Source organism: Psammomys obesus, unplaced genomic scaffold (assembly GCF_907164565.1).
Source record: "Psammomys obesus unplaced genomic scaffold, mPsaObe1.curated_primary_1811, whole genome shotgun sequence".
NCBI lineage: Eukaryota > Metazoa > Chordata > Mammalia > Rodentia > Muridae > Psammomys > Psammomys obesus.
Window position 1 is genome coordinate 18,960,626 of NW_026596046.1, and position 19,661 is coordinate 18,980,286.

General features: G+C 50.5%; 2 protein-coding genes and 1 long non-coding RNA gene across 10 annotated transcripts; 1 reads left to right on the plus strand and 2 right to left on the minus strand.

Annotated features, from left to right (window-relative positions):
* Nucleotides 1-987: 987 nt before the first annotated feature.
* On the minus strand, nucleotides 988-11,634 carry Wdr73 (WD repeat domain 73). 2 transcript variants are annotated; one of them, XM_055623131.1, is made up of 8 exons: nucleotides 11,582-11,634; nucleotides 11,070-11,137; nucleotides 10,798-10,886; nucleotides 9,363-9,451; nucleotides 8,770-8,834; nucleotides 3,826-3,990; nucleotides 3,147-3,512; nucleotides 988-1,656 (listed from the first exon to the last, which is right to left on the minus strand). In XM_055623131.1, the coding sequence occupies exons 1-8, from the start codon at nucleotides 11,620-11,622 to the stop codon at nucleotides 1,424-1,426; spliced, it is 1,116 nt and encodes a 371-aa protein (XP_055479106.1). In that variant the 5' UTR covers nucleotides 11,623-11,634; the 3' UTR covers nucleotides 988-1,423. The 2 variants fall into 2 exon arrangements, with proteins under 2 accessions (XP_055479106.1, XP_055479107.1); XM_055623132.1 differs by lacking the exons at nucleotides 10,798-10,886; nucleotides 11,070-11,137; nucleotides 11,582-11,634 and adding an exon at nucleotides 8,953-9,028 and having other exon boundaries at nucleotides 9,363-9,445.
* A 79-nt stretch (nucleotides 11,635-11,713) lies between these two features.
* On the plus strand, nucleotides 11,714-15,259 carry LOC129688347 (uncharacterized). 6 transcript variants are annotated; one of them, XR_008721933.1, is made up of 5 exons: nucleotides 11,714-11,899; nucleotides 12,259-12,330; nucleotides 13,072-13,748; nucleotides 14,698-14,902; nucleotides 15,079-15,259. It is a non-coding gene; the product is annotated as an uncharacterized LOC129688347 (long non-coding RNA). The 6 variants fall into 6 exon arrangements; XR_008721935.1 differs by having other exon boundaries at nucleotides 14,698-15,259; XR_008721932.1 differs by lacking the exons at nucleotides 14,698-14,902; nucleotides 15,079-15,259 and having other exon boundaries at nucleotides 13,072-14,436.
* Nucleotides 12,630-15,503, minus strand: Nmb (neuromedin B). 2 transcript variants are annotated; one of them, XM_055623133.1, is made up of 3 exons: nucleotides 15,171-15,503; nucleotides 14,430-14,602; nucleotides 12,630-12,888 (listed from the first exon to the last, which is right to left on the minus strand). In XM_055623133.1, the coding sequence occupies exons 1-3, from the start codon at nucleotides 15,325-15,327 to the stop codon at nucleotides 12,823-12,825; spliced, it is 396 nt and encodes a 131-aa protein (XP_055479108.1). In that variant the 5' UTR covers nucleotides 15,328-15,503; the 3' UTR covers nucleotides 12,630-12,822. The 2 variants fall into 2 exon arrangements, with proteins under 2 accessions (XP_055479108.1, XP_055479109.1); XM_055623134.1 differs by having other exon boundaries at nucleotides 12,630-12,893; nucleotides 15,171-15,502.
* Nucleotides 15,504-19,661: the final 4,158 nt, after the last annotated feature.

The following is a 19,661-nucleotide window of genomic DNA, read 5'->3' on the forward strand; positions in this document are numbered from 1 at the left end:
TTTCAAGCTCTCAGTGTGACAGCACAGCTCTGAGTGGGGAGGGCTACAGGATGAATTTCAGGAGGGAGGGAAGTACTGAGAAAGCTTCAGAAACGCTGAGCATCAAGTCGTGAAACTGCAAGTCTCAAAGCCCTCTAAAACCGACCTATCTACTCCACTGCTAAATAATCAAGTAAGTCACTTCCATCCTGGTCTTGGTGCCACTAGCCATAACCCAGCTACTCAGGAAGCTGAGGCGGGAGGGGTGGAGCATCTGAGCTCTCAGCCTGGTGTTAAGGGAAGAGAACAGACATCTGTCTACATCTGCTGGGAAATGGCCTCAGGAGGCTGAGGAAGGAGGCTTTGCACGTTCAAGGTCAGCCTGAGCCTTTACATAGTACGTCTGTATCTCAAAAACAAAAGGTAAAATAAAAATAAATAAAATTTACTTTAAAAAATTGTTAGGTTTTTCTTATCCCCAAATATTTAAGTGCTGTGAACGCAAGTCTACTCCTTACTCATTACTTGAAGCTGTAACCCCCAGTGTGACCATATTTGGAGTTGGGGGTCTAAGAACTAAAGTTTTTTTTGTTATGTAGGTGAGTGCTCTATCTGCATGTACACCTGCGTGCCAGGAGAGAGCATCTCAGTTTAGATGGTTGGGAGCTACCATGTGGTTGCTGGGAATTGAATCAAGACCTCTGGAAGGGCAGACCAGTGTTCTCAACCATGAGCCATCTCTCCTGGCCTGGGAATTAAGGTTAAATACAGTCACAAAGATGGGACCCTTATCCAACAGTGAGAAGGCAGAGTTCACTCCAGTCAGCACGAAGAGAGGACATTCGTGTGGCCTTCAGCCAAGCAGACACCTCAGAATGAACCCACTGCCAGCACTGCCTAGTGCCCACACTCATGAGTGTGGACACACAGATATGGACACAACACACACAGAGGAAAAACTCAAAAACATGTAAAAGCAGTTAGGACATAACTCAGTATAGCAGGCCCTGGGTTTAATCCCATGTACAAAAACTAAGTAAGTAAATACATAAACACGTTGTTATTTGCTTGTTACTGGCATTTTTTTTCAATGTTTATTGGGCCTTAGACACCGCTTCCTTTTATGAAAAAGCTCACGCCCACATTCACACTCCAGCTCTCCTGATTCTATGATGCTGTGAAGACAGGAACACAGCACTGCCATTCACACTTGGAGCGGCGGGGCCATGCCATGCGCCCCCCAACTGTTCTCAGATGCCTCACTGTGGCTTTCCCCACAGCCCTGGGTGGTAGTGACCACCACCCTAATGTGACAGGTAAGGAGAAGGGATGGGAAGGGCAGGCTAACTTGGCCTTGGTAGAGCTGTGGTCACCCAAGAGTCCTGCAACCGCCACTCAAGCAACTGTTCCTCTTCTCAGAGGCCCACGAACGAAACGGATGCTGTTAACAGGCCTGCAGGTCCACCCAGTCCCACACATGCAGAGAGGCATCGCTCGCTGCTGATAACAAAGTTCTGGGTTTGCAAGGGTGCCAGGTGTGGGCGGTGACCAGAGGGGCAGAGTCAACCTCATTTCCATCCAGGAAGATGTGGCCTTTGTGAGTGAAGAGAGGCTCCGCTTGGACTTTCTTTCCATCCCACGATGTGACATCATAGATTTGCACTGTCCTGTCAAAGCCTGGAGAAGAAGGAGGAAAAGAGGAGCATGACCTCACATGCCTCACTTCCTAAGACACCCCGAGGCCACCCATGGAGAAAGCTGTGCCTGCACCGAGGGGGCCGTCTCCATGGGCACTGAGGGTAACTATCGCACATCACAGCGTAGGAGAGGATATGCATCACACACTCAGGCCTAAGGCAGATGAGTGTGTGTGTGTGTCCACGTGGAGGGCAGAGAGGGAAGCCTTAGGTATCACTTTTCAGGCACACTGCACCTTGTTTGTCATAGTCTTTTCACTGGCCTGACACTCACCAACTTGGCCATGCTGATCAGTCAATGAACCCTGCCTGTTTCTGTGCCTCTGGTGTTAGAATTTTAAGCACATGCCACCACGTCCAGCTTTCTTCCCCCAGACCCAAGACACTATGTAGCCCTGGCTGACCAGGAAAAAACACACACACACACACACACACACACACACACACACACACACACACACTCTCTCTCTCTCTCTGTTTTTACATATTTTTCAATATAATATACATATTAGTTTTTTGTTGTTGTTGTTGTTCTTTGGTTTTTTGAGCCAGGGCTTCTCTGTGTAGCCTTGGCTGTCTTGGAACTCATCACTCTGTAGACCAGGCTGGCCTTGAACTCAGAGATCCACCTGCCTCTGTCTGAGTGCTGGGATTCAAGGTGTGCACCATCACTGCCCAGGCACATGTTGGTTTTTCAAGACAGGGTTTCTCTGTGTAGACTGTCTAGTATTTCTACATGGGTTCTGGGGATCAAACTTAGGCCCTCATGCTTGCTAGCTTTAGTGAGCTATGCCCCCAGCTTTAGCATGTGTCAACTTTAGTCCTCATAACAGAGGACTAAACTTTCAAACCTTTTCAAGTTACTCTAAAATCCAGCCCCTCCACCTGTGGTCTCAGCAGATGGCCTGTCTTTTCTTTAGAGTGTCACCCTCTTGTCCATCTATCCCTATGCCACCTGCTGTCTTCCTGTTCTCTCTTGCACAATGTTTCTTCTCTCTTTCCGGATCCTGAAACGTCTCTTTTGTGCTTGCAACAGACCTTTCTCACTGGATCCTAGATGCCCCATTGAAATGTCCTCAAAATGAGACTCCCTAGGCTTTAGGAGCCTGCTGTCATGGCTATAGCTAGACATACCAGCAGCAAGCAGCTCACGGAGATGACGTTGGGTACCACCTCTGGCTATTCTGGATCTTACTGTCTACAAGTCTCTCGATACACTGAACCTGTTAAGACTTGTAAGGGCCACTGCCGGCAGCTGCAAGTTCAGTGACCGGGTGGGAGGGTCCCAACTTTGAGGAGCCCAGAGACCAAATTGGTGTTCCAGCAGGCAACCTGAACTTTTGTAGTTCAGGTTAACTATGGGCTGCAGATTCCTCCCCAGGCACCTAGCATCCTTGGGAGAGAGCAGTAGAGAAACAGACATCTCCTTGGGAGAGAGCAGTGGAGAAACAGACATCTTTTCAACAGTACCTGAAATAGCCAAGCAGTTGTCCAGGCCTGGAGCCCAGGTCACCCGCAGCAGCTCTGGGTCAGGGCTGGGTCTGGAGACTGGACACTGGGCTGAGCTCACAGGCTGAGAGAGATTCCGGGGATCAAAGAGACAGAGCTGGCCATGTGAGCCAAGGCTGGCGATGCAGGGCACAGGGCCTTGGCCCCTGTCCCTGACTTCTGCACACCATCTTTCCGCACTAGAGCCAGGGCTAGGGCTGACGGTCTCCGATGGTGCCCACTTCTGGCGGGTGTCCACAAGCCCCAGCCGACCTGAGGTGCCACAGAAAGCAAAGGTGTCTGCGTCTAGGACCTGAAGGCTGCTCAACGGCTCACTGTCACTTGTACCTGTAAGATGACAGAGGGCAAAGAAGAAACGGTGCTGGAGTCAGGTGGGTCTGGCAATGTGGCAGTACTGGTGGGCTGCGCCAGGACCCGGGGGAATGAATCACGTTCACACCTTTCCCTCATCTTGCTGGTCTATTCTGCTGGGCAGGTACTGGGTTCCGGAGGCCGGGGTTTGCTCCATAAGCCCCAGGTTTTCCCCGCACCTGGCACAAAGGCTTGAGCAATGGCTCACAGGTGGTGGTGATGGGGGGGCTGAGTGTGTGTGGTGGGGGGCTGGCTGGGGCAGCCAGCAGGGGGCACACTGTGGTGGTACCTGAGCTGTATGTCATCTTCAGGGATTCTACTTCCACAGTCCGCAGGCCACTGAGCCGTGCCCCATGGAGGATCCCAGGTGCCGCAGAGGAGAAGACGGACACCCGAGGCCAGAGACTCTCCTCTTTGTCCTGTGCGTCAACGGTACTGACAGCTTCAATGACATCTGAGGGAAAGGGGAAGAGGCCAAAGCACAGAATGCCAGTGAGGGCTGGCTGGAAACCTTCCTTGACATTTAGAAGGTCAGGAGAGAGAGAGCGCTAGGGCTGGTGAGACAGTGTTGAGGCAAAAACACTCTGGGTTTTGTTCACATTTTGAACCTGCCAGAATCACTTTCACTTTGTCTTCTGAACTATTTTTTGCAAATGGGAGACAGTGAGTCATTACAGCCATCTTGCAATCATGCCCCTGTGACTTGTCTGGTGGAGAAGAGCTAGAGGGGAAGAGGAAGGGAATGAACAGGCTGCTGCTGTCAGTTACACCCCCCAGTGAAAAGTAACAAGCACGAGCTCATGAACCGTCCTGCTCCTTCCTAAATACACTCTGACCTCGCGCAGCCTGCCAGACCTGCGGCTCACGGTGGCGCTGCAGATGGCACCCATGAAAATGGAGAAACAGGATGGGCCGCCTCTTGTACAAAATGGAAAAAAGATGTATTTTCAAGTAGCATTAAGATTTTAGTTTAGTTTTCATTTTTAAACATCATTTACTTCGCTTATTACGATGGGTGCATACTGTGGCTGTGTGCATGTGTGAAGGTCAGAGAACAAGCTGCAGGAGTCAGTTTTTCTGCCTACCCTGTGGGGACGTTCTGGGATTGGGTTTAGACTGCCAGATGGTCAGGCTTGGCACTCAGTGCTTTCACTTGCTGAGCTGTCTTGCTGGACCTCTATTTTTTTTTTTTTTTTTGAGACAGGGTCCTGCTACGTAGCCTAGGGTGGCCTCAAACTCTTTTTATTTTTTAAGATTTATTTATTATTTATACATCATTCTGCCGGTACACCAGATCTTACTGTAGATGGTTGTGAGCCACCATGTGGTTGCTGGGAATTGAACTCAGGACCTTTAGAAGCACAGCAGCACAGCAAGTGTTCTTAATCTCTGAGCCACCTCTCCAGCCCCGGCCTCAAACTCTTGATCCTCCTGTCTCCATCTCCTAGTGCTAGAATGAATGTTTCAACTTTTGTTTGGTTCTCATCTCTGTAGTTTTCCTGTTTATCTCTGGCTCAGGCTGCTTGGTTAGCTAGCTGTTTCTAGTCTGGTCTATTATCATCAGAGGCTTTTCTTTAAAGAAACAGTTTTTATGTGTACTGGTGTTGTGCCTGCTTGTGTGTGTGTATGAAGGTGTCGATCCCCCTGGAGTGGAGTTACAGACAGTTGTTACCGCCATATAGGTACTGGCAATCGAATCCTGGTCCTTTGGGAGAGCAGCATGCTCTTAAGCACAGAGCCATCTCTCCAGCCCCGAGGCCTTTTCACTATCGTTAAGTTTTTGGAAATAGGTCTCACTATGTAGACCAGGCTGGCCTCAAACTTACAGAGATCCATCTGCCTCTGTCTCCTGAGTGCTGGGAGTCATTTGATACTTCTCTTGATGTCACTTGTGACAGTTTGGAACAAGTCATTTGCGGCACAAACTACTGAAAAGAGAAATCTCATTTTATCCTTTGTATTTTCTTTCCCCCCAAAAGAATGTGAGAAGGGCAGTGAACAGCTGATCCTGAGTGTGTGGCAGCAGGTTCCTTCTGGACAGTTCCCTTGAAGCACAAGCCCCGGGACTTCCGGCCTCCCAGGGCCACAGCTCCCTCAGGGCATTCTGTCCACACTTCTCAACACGAGCTGAGAAGGGCTTTCAGCAGACACAACAGCTGAGTGTCAGGACGATTATCTGGTCTCTAGGGAGCACCGAAAGGCTATCCAGTTGAGGCCACGTTGGCAGAGCCTGCCTGGCTCTCCCGTTTTATAGTTCCCGACTCCTCCGCACTGACTCCAAGGAATTTGAAGGAAATTCTTCCAGGACCTGCTACTCTGAGCATGGGGAAGGCTCTCAGCTGCTGGAAGGGAGGAGACCTATTTCAAAGCTTCAATGTCCGAGCACTGGCCTGGCATAACTGAGGCCCTGGGCTCCCTCTCCATCCAGTACTATAATAACATGCATACATAAAACAAGAATCCAGCCTCTTTCTCCACTCAGTACATTAGTATATCCTCTAAAATATCCCCACCCAATATTGCAAACCAGCACGTAATGATGATCAAGGAGCCCGGAGTGGTGATATACACTTTTAATCCCAGAGCTTGGGAGCTGGAGACCAGCCTGGACTATATAAGTGAGTTTCAGGACAGCCACGATTATACAGTGTGACCCTGTATCACACCTTTAATCCCAGCACTCGGGAGGCAGAGGCAGGCGGATCTCTGTGAGCTCAAGGCCAGCCTGGTCTACAGAGCAAGTTCCAGGAAAGCTAGGGATACACAGAGAAACTGTCTCGAAAAACCAAAAGCAAAACCAAAGCAAAGCACCACCACCACACATAACAATAAGAAGAAAAACACTGAACTGGGATAAATTGTCAGCAAATGTTTCTAAGGGAGAGCTTGTATCTAGCACGCACAAAGAACTTTTATGACTCAATGAATCCACCTGCTGGTGAAAGGTGGCTTAAAGGTCATCATTTCACTAAATAAATGAACGGCTTCACAACCACATGCAAGACGTTCAGTGCTGTTGGTGGAAAAATGTAAACGAAAGCTACAGTGATATATAATGCTACACCTGCTGGAATGGCTTTAATACAAAAGGCAGGCTTAGGGGCCAGTGCTTGCCCGGCAGGCAGGAGGTTTACTCTCTAACCACTGAGAGCTGGTGACAAATGCTGGCGAGGGCACAGAAAAATGGCAACCTTTGCACACCACTGGCGGGACACAGATGAACTCACTTGGTAAACTTTTCTACGTATGTATGTGCCTGCTGAGGTTATGGGCACCATGCTGCAGGTGCCCACGCAGGCCAGAAGGCAGGCGCCTGCTCTCCGAAAACTGGAGTAACAGGTGGCTGTGAACTAGCTGACGAATAAACGTGCTGGGAACCAAACCTAGGCACTCTGAACAGCAGCAACAGCACTTAACCACCGGGCCAGCTCTCCACTCTCTGCTTTTAATTTCTTAAAACAAAACAAAACACAACCCTGTATGTTTGCCACATAATCCAGCAATATATGTCCATATCAGGATTTGTACATGAGGGCTAGGACAGACAGAAAAAACATGCTTTACCCATACAAGAGAACAGTATCAGCAATAAAAGAAACACATTACTGATGCACGCAGTATAACATGGGCAGTCTTAGGCATATGCTGAGCCGGCTGTGGTGCATGCCTGTAATCCCAGGAGGCAGAGGCAGAGGCAGGCGGCTGGAGCTCTGTCAGTGAGGCCAGCCTGGCCTACAAAGTGAGTCCAGGACAGTCAAGGCTACACAGAAAAGCCCTGTCTTGAAAAAACAAACAAATAAAAAAAGCATATGGTAGGGGGCAAAGGTCAGAATCAAGAGAATACGTAAAAGGTTCCACTGATAAAATTTTTTTCAGGGGCTGGAGAGATGGCTCACGGGTTAAGAGCACTAGCTGTTCTTCTGAAGGTCCTGAGTTCAATTCCCAGCAACCACATGGTGGCTCACAACCATTCATAGTAAGATCTTCTGTCCTGCAGGCATGGGTACATGCAGACAGAACACTGTATAAATAATAAATCTTTTTTTTTTTAAAGATTTTTTTTTTTTAGAATAGGCAAACCTACTATAGAGAAGATATATTAATAATTGCCTGGAGCAGGGTGTGGAGTGAGATTAGTAATAAATGGCATGACAGAATTTATGGGAGCAATAAAAATGTTCTAAAACTGATTTATAGGGATGGCTGCAAAACTTGGCAAATTTTCTTTCGAAATCATTGACCTGTACACTTGAAATGGATGAAGCGTATGGTAGGTAGAACATACTGCAATAAAATCATTACAAGAGCAGCAACACACCGGGTGTTGGCGCACACACCTTTGACCCCAGCCTTTAATTCCTAGCAGAGGCAGGCAGATCTCTGAGAACAGCCTGGTCTACAAGAGCAAGTTCCAGGACAGCCAGGGCTATGCGGCGAAACCTTACATTGAAAAGCCAACAACAACCCCAGCCACAACAAAACCTACCACACGTATAGGTAAGTGACAAAGGAACTGGGAGCAGCTGCACAGACAAGTGTCAAATAGCCTGCACAGGGTCAGGGATGAGCTCAACAGAACCCCCGCCCCACCCAGTGAAGGCTTGGAGCGGTAATGGTGGGAAGCTTTGCAGGAGGCAGCATGGGGCAGCCCATGCCTGCTCTGACTCGCCTTTCGCTGGAGGAGGGAAGGAAGGAATGGTTGCATCAGGCTAGAGAGATACATGCTCTGGTGCCTGCCTGACAGGGGACCATTGCTTGTCCCCACAGGGGGACTTCCTACCATTCTGAGAAGGGACAGGGCCTTCTCTGTGCCTCTTGGGAAGTAGCATAATCTCTGGGTGAGAGACTGTCCGTGAGCCTCTTGGTCGCTTGTATTTTCCATTCCCAGAACTAGCGCACTGTAACAGGAGGGACCTTCCTCGTCCATGCTCCCTCCTCCAAGAGCCAAGTACTCCTGAGTGCTCAGCCCTGCCCCTGGCCCTGTCCAGCAGAGAGGTCCTGGCTAGGTGTGCTGCCAGCAGCTGGGTTGGTAAACTCCACTCTGGAAGTTCAAGGAACTGCTTTTAGGCCTGTCTGTGACACTGTGGATTCATCTTTCTTCTACAAAAGTAGACAGAAACTTGCTGTCCTCTGCCGCCTCCCGTAAGTGCTTTTTTACTGGCTCAGCAGAAGGGACGGGGGTGTGTGAGTCACTTTCCTAAACGTCAACTTCCGACAACTGAGCTTTACTCACCATTGTCCTCCCCCATCCGCCACACCTGTATGTAACTCCCCGGACGGCCACTGGTCACCAGCAATCTGTTCCGGAGACAGAAAACCTCAGTCCAGACGGAGGGACGCTCACCCGCAGCCTTGCCCCTCCAGCCCACTCAGGATCCCTGCGACCAGCAGCCCTCACTCAGATGCGCAGGCTCACCCTGCTTTAGGGACAGGATCACAGCTCAGAGAGAGCCGCAGTCTGAGCCCACACTTCCACAGGTCGTGGTGGTCACCTAGAAAGGACACAAGTGGGAAGCCTGAGCGCATAACCCTGTGCGAAACTCCGAGCTTCCGTAGGAAGTGTCTGTCAGCTCTGAGAAGCTTGTGAGTACTTTTCCATTCTGCATTTGGTCCCTGGAGCAACTTGACACTGTTGGCTCCACTAATGAAAACAGCTGAGAAGCTACTGGTTTCTTCCTATGCCAAATCTGTGTGAGCCCGGTGTCATGTGTTCACACCTATGTCTGTATACTGAGACGTGGGCACGGTGATAAAAAGAGGGAACACTGCAGAGCATTTCCTGTCATCCCCAAAGAATGGGAGGTCTGGGACACAGACTGGCCATACCTGGTATCTGGCACATGCTTTAGGTCAAAGACAGATCTGTCTGAAAATCCTCCATGGCGCACTTTGAAATCCCTTTCTGGGAACAAGCCCTAAAGCAGAAAGGGGTGGGAGCAATCCGTCAGCACCCGCTTTTCTTTGCTTTTTTCCCCTTTTCTAGACAGGGTCTCTCTGGATAGCCCTGGCTGCCCTGGAACTCAGAGCGCTGGGATTAAAGATACGCCTCCACGCCTGGCTCAGTACCTGCTTTTCATATGAACGCCTCAGCTGAACTCGAGGGAAGGAGGTCATGAGAGTCACTCAGCTGGACCTTGGCAGGACATGTAAGTGACTACATGTCCAGCTTCTTTTCCTTCCTGCCTATCTCCCAGCCTCCTTCTGGCCTGTCCTCTGCCCTTCTCACTACGGGGCAAAAAGCAGTTTAGGCTTTCCTGGAGGAGTCACAGAGGGTAAATGGTTTCACCCAGGAAACCAAGGATCACTACCGCCGAGCGCTCACCCCCACTAGAAGCCTGGTGAGCCCCTCTAGCAACAAAGACCAAATGACCACGCAGCAAGCGTTCCCTCTATCAGGCACATTCAACTCTTGTTCTTTTGTCTTCCTTCTTCTTCTTGAGACACGTTCTCACTGTGCAGCTCCGGCTGGCTAGCAGACATAGCCACTGGCCGCCCTTACACAGCTACTGCTCACACATTCTCTTCCTCCTTCTTCAAAGACTACTCCTTCTTTGCATCATTTAAATGTGCTCCCTAAGGTTCTGTCTGTCCCTGCTGTCTTAATCCTCAGACCCTTCATCCCAGGTGATCTTACTCATCCACCAACCCCTATACCCTAATGGCTCCCTCATGTGTATGTGTGTGTGTGTGTGTGTGATGGTATAAGGATTGAACAGAGAGCTTTGTGAGTGCTACACCACTGGGCTACTTCTCACGTGCCTGTATCTACTTTTGATTATTTATTCTGTGTATGGGATGTTTCGCCTCCATGCGTGTCTGTGTCCCACATGTGCACCTGGTACCCTTGGAGGCCAGAACAGGATGCTGGATGCTTTGGGGCAGTAGTTAGAAAGGCCTATGCGCTGCCATCACTGCAGTGTGGATGGCGCCGGTGCTCTGAGCCCCTGAATCTATTCTTGATAGAGTTAAGATTGCCCTGTAGCACCTCCCTTGTGAACCATCTGACCTTGCTTGGCATTCAGCCCTAGGCACAGGAGCCTCCTTCCACTAGACTTTTTCTTCTTTTTCTGTGTAGCCTTGGCTGTGCTGGAACTCACAGAGATCCTCTGCCTCATAAGCCCTGGGATTAAAGGTGTGCATTATCACCACCTGGCTCCTTCTCTTAGACTTTAAGGGCAGACCCAGAGTTTGTCAGAGATAGTAGCTGGTGGGTAAGAGGCACTCCACTGACACGTACAATCACTTTTCCTATTTAAGTTACCTGGTTTTCCTTCACAGTGAGTCTGAGAGGTAGTATCAAATGAAGAATTTCATTTTTTTTCAAACTTTCATAACCAGCGACCAAGACTCCTGAAACAAAACAGTAACCATGACAAACTGTTAAGAAATGGTGTGGGCCGCGTCTGATTTCTTCCCCACTCACTGGGCAGCCTTTTGTCAGGGAATGGAAGGCTCTCTCTGAAGGCTGAGATCTTAAGAAACTCAGCCAGGGGTAGAAACACATCTCTGTTAGTGGCGGTCAAGGGATGTTACCTTTTTCACCAACCCACTCAAGGACTCGAGTGGCTCCTGAGAGGTCAAATGCATGGAAATCTTGGTACCTGCAGGACAGGGATACAAAAATCACGCTGACCGACACTCCACAGCTGACCAAGAACTCTGTGATCGCTGCTGGCTTAGTGAACCCAGGCTCTAGAGTTAGGTAGACGTGGGACTAAGTCTGCCTACTGTATAGGACCAGGCCAGCCATCAGGAACCCAGCCTTGGCTCTCCTCTGTGGAACCCCTGGGGTTCCACAAAAGTTGATTTCCCCAGGTTGAGATGAACAAGCAAACGAGAATCTGTGTTCAAGTTAACCTAGCGGCCGGCACAACATAAGTGGTCATGTGTGCTAGATCAGCCTTCATAAGCGCGGCTCTGGTCACATTACTTGCTTACAAAGGGCCGAATGTCCCTGAGCGAGAGGCCGGGGGTTAGGACCTAGCGGCCGGTCATGCGGGACGCGGCCCCGCGCCCTCTCCCACCGCCCACCAAGCCCGATTTACAAGCGCAAAGACTCCACAAGCCAGTCCTCCGCGAGCTCCATAGCAACTGTGGCTTCCGCCGCTCCACTTCCGCCAGCCAGACTTCCTGGGCAGGCGCGCGCTCTCGCGAGGAGAGGGCGTGGTCTTCCGCCTAGCAGTGTCGTGAGCGCTCAGAGCTGCGCGGAAGCAAGGTTGATGTTTCCCCGGGTCTGTGTGCAGAGTCCGGGCAAAAGCAGAGATTCATTGTTGGCAGCTACAACCAGGATCCGAGACATCAAATATGTCCCTGTTTAGGATCAAGTCTGTGCAGCCAAAGAGCTGTCAGTGTCCCAAAGCCAGGTACAGTACAGACTTAATTGGAACTTCAGGTGAACAGTTAATTTAGAAGTTTGCGTGATTATGTCCGTGCAGGATACTTTAGGATTTTTTTTAATTAAAGGGATATTATTGGGCTGGGGATGCAGCTCAGCTGGTGGAGTGCTTGCCTAGCAAGCACCAAATAGTTTTCGAGTACCATGTAAACCGCTCCCCCCCCCTTTTGGTGATTCACACTCGTAATTCCAGGGCACAGGAGATAGAGGCGGGAGGATCAGAAGTTTGGGGTCATCATTTGCTACAGAGGGAGTTCGAGGCCAGTCTATGTTACACAATAAACTACTAATAAAGTATGTGACATCCCAATTTAATTTTTATTTGAGGAGGTCCCTGCATACGGAGAAGAGTAAGGACACAGCAGGGCTGAATTCGTGTGTCGCGTTCGTCTGCACCAGGTACCGCACTAACACTCGGTGTGGGGATGAACGGTGGGGTGAGTGTAGCATAGTGGAGGCAGGCTCGCATTGCAGGCCAAGAAACTTTAGGTAGCAGAAGTAAGCGAAGCTCAGGGCTGGCCGTGGGCCTGTGCAGCTAACCTAATACCTGACTGCTGAGAGCTGCCAATCACTCATTGCCTGGCTGGTGCCATGGTGAGGGTTTTTCGAGACCACCCTATCTGGCTGGACATGCCACCCTTCAGAGAACTTTCCCCTTTCCTCAAATGTGGGTGGAAGGAGAGGCCCAGACATTCTGTGTCAAGAGCAGGATTTTTATTCACGACTTCACCAGGGAAGCAAGAAATAGGGTAGGAAAGACTTCGTGTCTGCATCGTCAACATTCCTGGCCACCCAACCAGAAATCACAGTAACACGTTTGAGTTTAGGGTTTATATCCAGACGGGGCCACTGCAAGGATTCCGTCCAGCAGCTTCCCTGGATGGACACATTCTAAGCCGAGTGTTGCGGTTGTTTCATTGTTGGCATCACTTCTGCAGTATTGGCTCCAGCAGGCTCCTGTGCTGAAGGCAAAATGAGAATGTTTGCCCCTGGAGTCCATAAATCACAGGGATATGCTGGGTGTAGACAGAGTGGACAGGACAGGCTCTCAGCTGAGCCTCTGAGTGAGAACCTTTCTCCCTGAAAGGCCTGCGGAGTCAGGGGTAATGGTTTTCCCAGAATATAGCTCCAATTTCACAGGGTAGTCATGACAACTAAAGGACATCACAGAAATCAAGTTCAAGACACGAGCAACATGCCTCGTCCCCAAGTCCTGCTCCAGCCCTCACTCTGATTCGTCCTGCTACTACTGTCCGTGTGCAGTATTGCTTCCTCTGAGATGCCCTGGTTAGTTTTGGTATTTCAGGCCTTTCAAAATGATGTCCCTGGAGGGGATGATATCGCTCTTTGGACTCAGCCAGCCTAAGCTTCCTGCTCTTGCCTCCAAGGTTTCTGGGATGTTTGCTGGGACTGGAGGTAGCCCTTCTCTAAGGAAGCTCTCCTTTCAGCATATGTACACTGTGCTCGTCACAGCGGGGGACGTGAAGGGGGTCAGCAGCAGACGGGTGATAGGGGCTTTCTGTGTGCCCAGCACTGTGCTGCACACGTGGTAGAGATGGTCTCATCTACTGGGAGGTGAGCCTGTTATTTCCATTTGATAAAGAACACGAGGCTTAGGGTAGCTGAGGGATTTCTGAGGTCACCCAGCAACTAGGTAGGTAGGTAGGGCCCCAGCATAGAGTCTACCCCACCCCACCACCTTCTGCACACAGCAGCAAGTGCCAGGGAGAGCAGTGTGCAGTGGGGACAACACCAGGAGCAGAGCAGGGAGGAGCTGCCACCAGCCAGGCAGGACACTAAGGCCTTGGGCACCACAGGTCAGTGCTTTATAACCGGCAGTGATTCGGGTCCCCTTCCCCCTGGGGGTCATCAACATTGATGTCTGAAGGCTTTTGTTTTTGTTCTTCCTGAACTCCTGATCGCAAACCATCCTCCTGCATCAGCCTCTGAACTATCTGGGACTGCAGGCAAGTGCACTGTTCTCTGCGTGGAGGGATCTTGGCGAGGAGGGGGAATGGCATGTGGTGGTGGAGACCAGGGATGTGCTAAGCATCCTAAATGCACAGGACAGCCGCACAGGGCCTTTATTGTCAAGGGCACTGACGATATGACGAAGCCTGCCATTGGTAAATGGACGGGAGGATGGAAAGCAAGCTGGTCCAGAGTTCTGTCTCCACTGGTAGCTTCCCCTCGCACCTCCAGGCTTCAAGGCTCGGGGTTCAGACCGCAGGCACAGATTGACATGGCAAAAGTGGTCTTGGCCAGTAGTGGAAGACAACTGGGCTGGGCAAGGCTGTGTGGCACGGAGAAAGCTCTGCCTAAGGGCTAGAATAATTCTGGTCTGTGACTTCACACTGGGAATGGGCAAGGAGGAACTTTTTTCATGCAGCCCCAGGACCCTGGCTTTGTGGAATCCATACCCATTGCACCCTGGCTAGGCAGTCCCACCCTGAACTCCTGCTGGGTTCTTCCATGCTGGTCCTGGGGCAGGGGCTCACCTGGAGTGGGGGGGCCGGGCCACTGAGGTTCATGCCTAGAGCTTTCTTTAGCAGGAGGATCCTGAGCACTTCGTGACTCAGCTGCAGTCTCTGGTCCCTCTGGGTGTTGGGGGGTGCCGTCCCCACCAGTGACAGGCTCGGGGGCTCCAGGCTCTTCTTGCCCATGAAGTGACCTAAAAAGGAGGTGCCAAGGTACACGGAAGCTAGGGAGTGAGGACCTTATTACTCTAGGCAAGTTCTGGTCTAGACTACCTTTCAGCTCTCGCAGAGGGAAGACAAGAAACGTTTCCCTCAGCAAGAGGCCACAGACGTCTGGGTGGAGGCAAAGCTGACTGACTACGCCAGCCTTTTCTGACCCACCGGAGGACAGTACAGCCGGAAGAAGGGGAGAGAGCTTGGGGCCAGGGAGACCACCTGCCAGGGAAGGAAGTGGAGAAGGTACCTCAAAGATGGATATGCAGAGAAGACAGGAGGTGAGACTTGGTATTCTTCCTAAGGGAAGGGGGACCGCCTGGGAACCAGATTTGAGATGCTGACCCAGCCCTATCTTAAACCTGCTGAGTGGGTTAACTTGGCCAAGTCTGTGACTGCTGGGCGTCTGTCTCGGGATTCCCGCCTGTTAAACTTGATGAACCCCCGGGGTCTGCAGGAGCTCCGCCGCTAAGAGCTTCCAAGAGGGTTGAAAGGAAACTGGGGACCAAGGAGAAGGCAGCATGCCTGTTGGGTTCCCTTAAGACTCACCGGTCGCCCAGAGGTTGCCCCGAGGGTGCACTCGAATCTTGCTGGCTCGGCTGCGGGGCTCCGGGAGATCCCAGCTGAAGGCTGCGACGCCGGCAGCGAACAACGCGAAGAGCAGGAGACCGCGGAGCAGCCAAGAGCCCCCTGCCTGCCGGGTCATGGCTGTGCCAACCCGGCTCCTTGGCACTCTCAGGATACTAGTTCGCGAAGCCCGCCTTCCAGCCTTTTAAACTAGGGCCTGGAGCGGAGCCTGCGGGAGGAGCCGAGCTCGCCCCGCCCCCAGAGACTCCGCCCCCAAGCCCCGGTGTGGACACCGCCTCACTGGGGTTTCTCGCAGAAACCTACCGCAATCATGAGCAACCTGGCGGGTGGCACCGCCCCGCAGCAAAGGTGGTTCTCAAAGCCCTCCTTGGCTACCGACACGGCTGGCTTTCTGCCATCATGTCGTTACATCAGCCCTCAAAGCTTCTCCTTAAAGATAACGTGGAGCAAGAAGCCCTGCTCTTGGCAGCATGAGTGTTTGGCATCCTCCCAAGGAGGAACTCCATAAAAGAATCCTGCCACCTCCTCTGTCTCAAGGGATCAGAGCCTTGCTTGCATCGCGCTGCTCTCATCAGTAGCACACGCTGGGTAGCTAGAAAAGTTCTGTGCCCACAATGGGGATAGAATGATGGGGAAGGGGAGCGAGGAGCTGTCTCCCGTAGTGGCACCTTTGGAGGGAAAGGTGGAGGCAGTGGAAAGAGCACTGGGCCAGATGACACTTTCTTCTATTGTAAAACAGAAATAACCATGCCCCTATACCTTTAATAGTTTTGCATTTTTCAGTGTAACTATTTGTGGTTTGTTTTTCTTTTTGACCGAGAGTTTCTCTGTGTAGCCCCGGGGGGGGGGGGGGCCTGGAATTCAGAGATCTGCCTGCCTCTGCCTCCCGAGTGCTGGGATTAAAGGTGTGCACGCCATGCCTGGAAGTACAGCTATTTGTTAAGGAGCAGACCTGTCTTCCTGAGGAGCTTGTCCTGACTGGTCGTGGAAAACAGCTTGAGCCTTCAGTGGCATCACTTAATGAGCAAGGGCAGATCTGTGCTCCAACCGCTTTAACTGTTCACTGCACACCAACCTTTGGAGCACTGTGGGAGGGACCAGGGAGGACACCGACTCCCTGCTCCCAAGAGTTCAGTCTCTCACTGTAAAGTAGGTCAAGTGGTGTCTGATGGAATGGGGTCTGACGTCTTGGATCCTTTCCCGGAACACTTGTGGGCCATTACAGAACCTCATAGTCTAGCCCCAAGTTGGCACCTGCTATCATAATCTTTTTGTTATGTTTGAGATAAGGTGGAACTTACAGCAATCCTCTTGTCTCAGTTTCCCAAGTATCAGGATTACAGGTGTGAGTCACTATCCTTGGTTTGCTGTCCTTGCTCCTAGATCTAGCTAGCTGAGCAAGGCCCAGCAGTCCTATGGATCACCATCCCAGGAGATCGTCGACATTCTTGTGGATGGCCGAGGTTAGCATGTTAGGCATTTTCTTCAATTGTGCTCCACCTTTGTGTGTGTGTGTGTGAGAGAGAGAGACAACGTGGGCACGTGCATGCGTGCATGTGCACCTATACGTGGAGGCCAGGACAATTTTCAGGGGTCAGTTCTTACCTTCTGTTTTGTTTGAGGCGGGGTCTCTCTTGTTTTTGCTGCTCTGCCACGTAGTTCAGTTTAGCAGGCCACAAGCTTCCGGGTTAGTCTCCTGTCTACACCTCTCATCTCTCCATTGGAACACTCATCACATGTGTTACTACATGTTTCTTCATGTGGATTCTAGGCATCTGAGCTGAGGTCAGCCTTGCTGCAGGAAGTGCTTTTACTCAGGGAGTCATCTCTCCAGCCCACACCTTATTTTTTGAGGCAGGGTCTCCTGCTGAACCTGGAGCTCACTGATTAAGACTGACTGCCAGCAAACCTAGGGATCCTCCTGTCTCCAGCTCCCCAGCACTGGGATTTTAGGTGCTTGCCAACACCCCAGGCCTTTTATATGCTGCTGGGAATTTGAACTCAGGTCCTCATGCTTACATGGGAAGCACTGTACTGTGCCACTCCCAGGCACAGAGAAGCGTTCTGAGGCTATGACGCTGAGGTTCCGCAGTGTGGCACACGGGGCAGTGACAGTCCATTTCTGGCCCCGGCTTTTCCCTTCAGTCTCCTCGGTTCTCACCCCCAACCTGACATTTACACCTCCCTGCTTTTTTGTCACAGCTTAGCCATGGTGTTCAGATATAGCTCTTATCACCTTCTCATAATAATCATTCCCTCTGCGGCCGCCTCCCTCTCTTCTGCATCCATCACACTCCCAGACTATCTCTTTGGTCCATGGATGTAAAAAGCAAGGACAATAGTATTTGGTGAGCGCTGTCTTCCGTAAATGCTTGCAGGACCTCACTTAACAAGCTTCTCTCCTACGTTCAACATCACATCAGAGGTTAAGCTCCTTGCCCAGATATTTCACTGGAGTCAGGCTTCAGGTCTGTCATGACACTTTTGGGGCACTGCCTCTCGCTCCCAAAGCTGTGAGAACAGATGCAGCTCTCCCTAACGTGTGTACTTCTGTCTTCTCACACCATCATCTCAGAAGCAAGATGAGTTCTGAGTTCTCAAGGAGCACTTGCCTCTCTGGTTTCACTGCTCTGCTCCGAGCATGACCGAGGCCTTGAGTTCTGTTCTCACAAGTTCACAAATCAGAAGATTAGCTCCACCTGACACACACGGTCCCTGCCTACAGCAGGAAGCCAGGAACATGCCACTCTGCTGACCACTGAGAGCTCAGGGTGCCAAGCAGCCCTGCACGGGCGAGGCTCCTAACTATTTGCATGTAACATTCATGTATTTAAGGATATGCATATGCATGACAGTTATATAACTCAAGCAATATTTTCAACCCCACAGAGGGTTTTAAAAATGTTTTTGGATTTTAGAGTCTTAGACTTACTGTGGAGCCCAAGGCTGGCAAAATCCTCCTGCTTCAACCTTCCCAGTGCTGGGATGTGCCACACCTCTGACTGTTCAAAGAGGTTTACGGACTTGGGAATGTGGTGGAGAATCTCATCATTTCTAAGAGAGTTGATAGTCTGAGCAAACCAGAGGGAGAGAAGGGCTTTACAAATCGAGGTTTTCCGCAATGGCCCACTCAACTTCCAAAGGTAGGATAGGGAATGGCTCCCGGTGCAGCAGGAAAACAGCAGAACTTTTGTGCACAGGCCTTGCCAAGACGCAGCGCAAACTCCTGAACTGTGTTCTCTCCCAGGTAGAACGGAGGCTACTCCGAGGCTTGGTAGATAGCGAACAAGAGCTCTTCCCTTTGCAGCCATCTCTGGGGCAGCAGCCACCAAAGTAAGGCCCAGTCTGCCTGTGAGCTTCTGCCTCCCAAGCGCTGGCAGGATCCAAGGTGTGCACCACAACACTCGGCTCTACCTCAATTCTTGACCAGTTCTGAGAAAAGAATTCCACAGCATCCTGTTTTTGGCTTAAGTAAGTTGTTAGACTAAGAGCTTTGAGCAAAGCTTGATGTTCGCTAATTTATTTACTTGCCTAACATTAAGTTCTAAATATAAATTTGTCCAACTAGACTTCTTGAATTAAAGCTGGAACCTGGTTTACCAATCCAAATAGATGGGACAATTAAAGTGATGGTTCTAGAGGAGTGATTCTTAATTGAGAGTGGGTAAAAGCATGCTGGAAACGCCTAAGACAAATTGAAAGTCAGAGTCAATAGTGCAATTTAGCTGTATATGAGAAAAGGGTGTCTTTATTATAAAAGCTTAAAAACTGAGGTAGCAAGGTAAAAATATTCTTCACTGATGAGGTAAGAGACTGGGGGTCTCAGACTAATGTGGATAACAGACTTCTATTTCCTAAAGAGGCAAGGATTTAGAAGTTTGCAGGAGACTATATAAGGAAAGCTGAAATTCCCCACAGGTGAGGAGGTGGCCTTTTTGGTTTGTATTTTGAGACTGGGTCTCACATAGCTCAAGGTGGCCTTGAGTTCACTGTTGCAGCTCAGGCTGGGTCTGAAATTCCTGATGCACCTGCCTCCATTTCTCCCTGTGCTAGGATCACAGGCATGGGCTGCCGCCCACTCAGGAGGCCGCTTTCTGTAGATGTTGCCAAACTAGCTCTACTGAGAAACCCGGGAAACAGCCTAGGAATTTCACATTAATCTGGACAGGAACTATTATGTAACACCATAGGGTGGTCCAAGAGTTCTCTGACCTTGGGAACTACTATACCCTTTCTTTTTATTACTTTTTGTTTTTGGTTTTTCGAGCAGGGTTTCTCTGTGTAGCCCTGGCTGTTCTGAAACTTGTCCTGTAGAACAGGCTAACCTCAAACTCAGAGGTCTGTCTACCTGCCTCTGCCTCCCAAGTGCTGGGATTAAAGGTGTGTGCCACCACCCCCTGATTTTCTTATTTTTAAGATTTATTTATTATTTTATTATGTATACAATGTTCT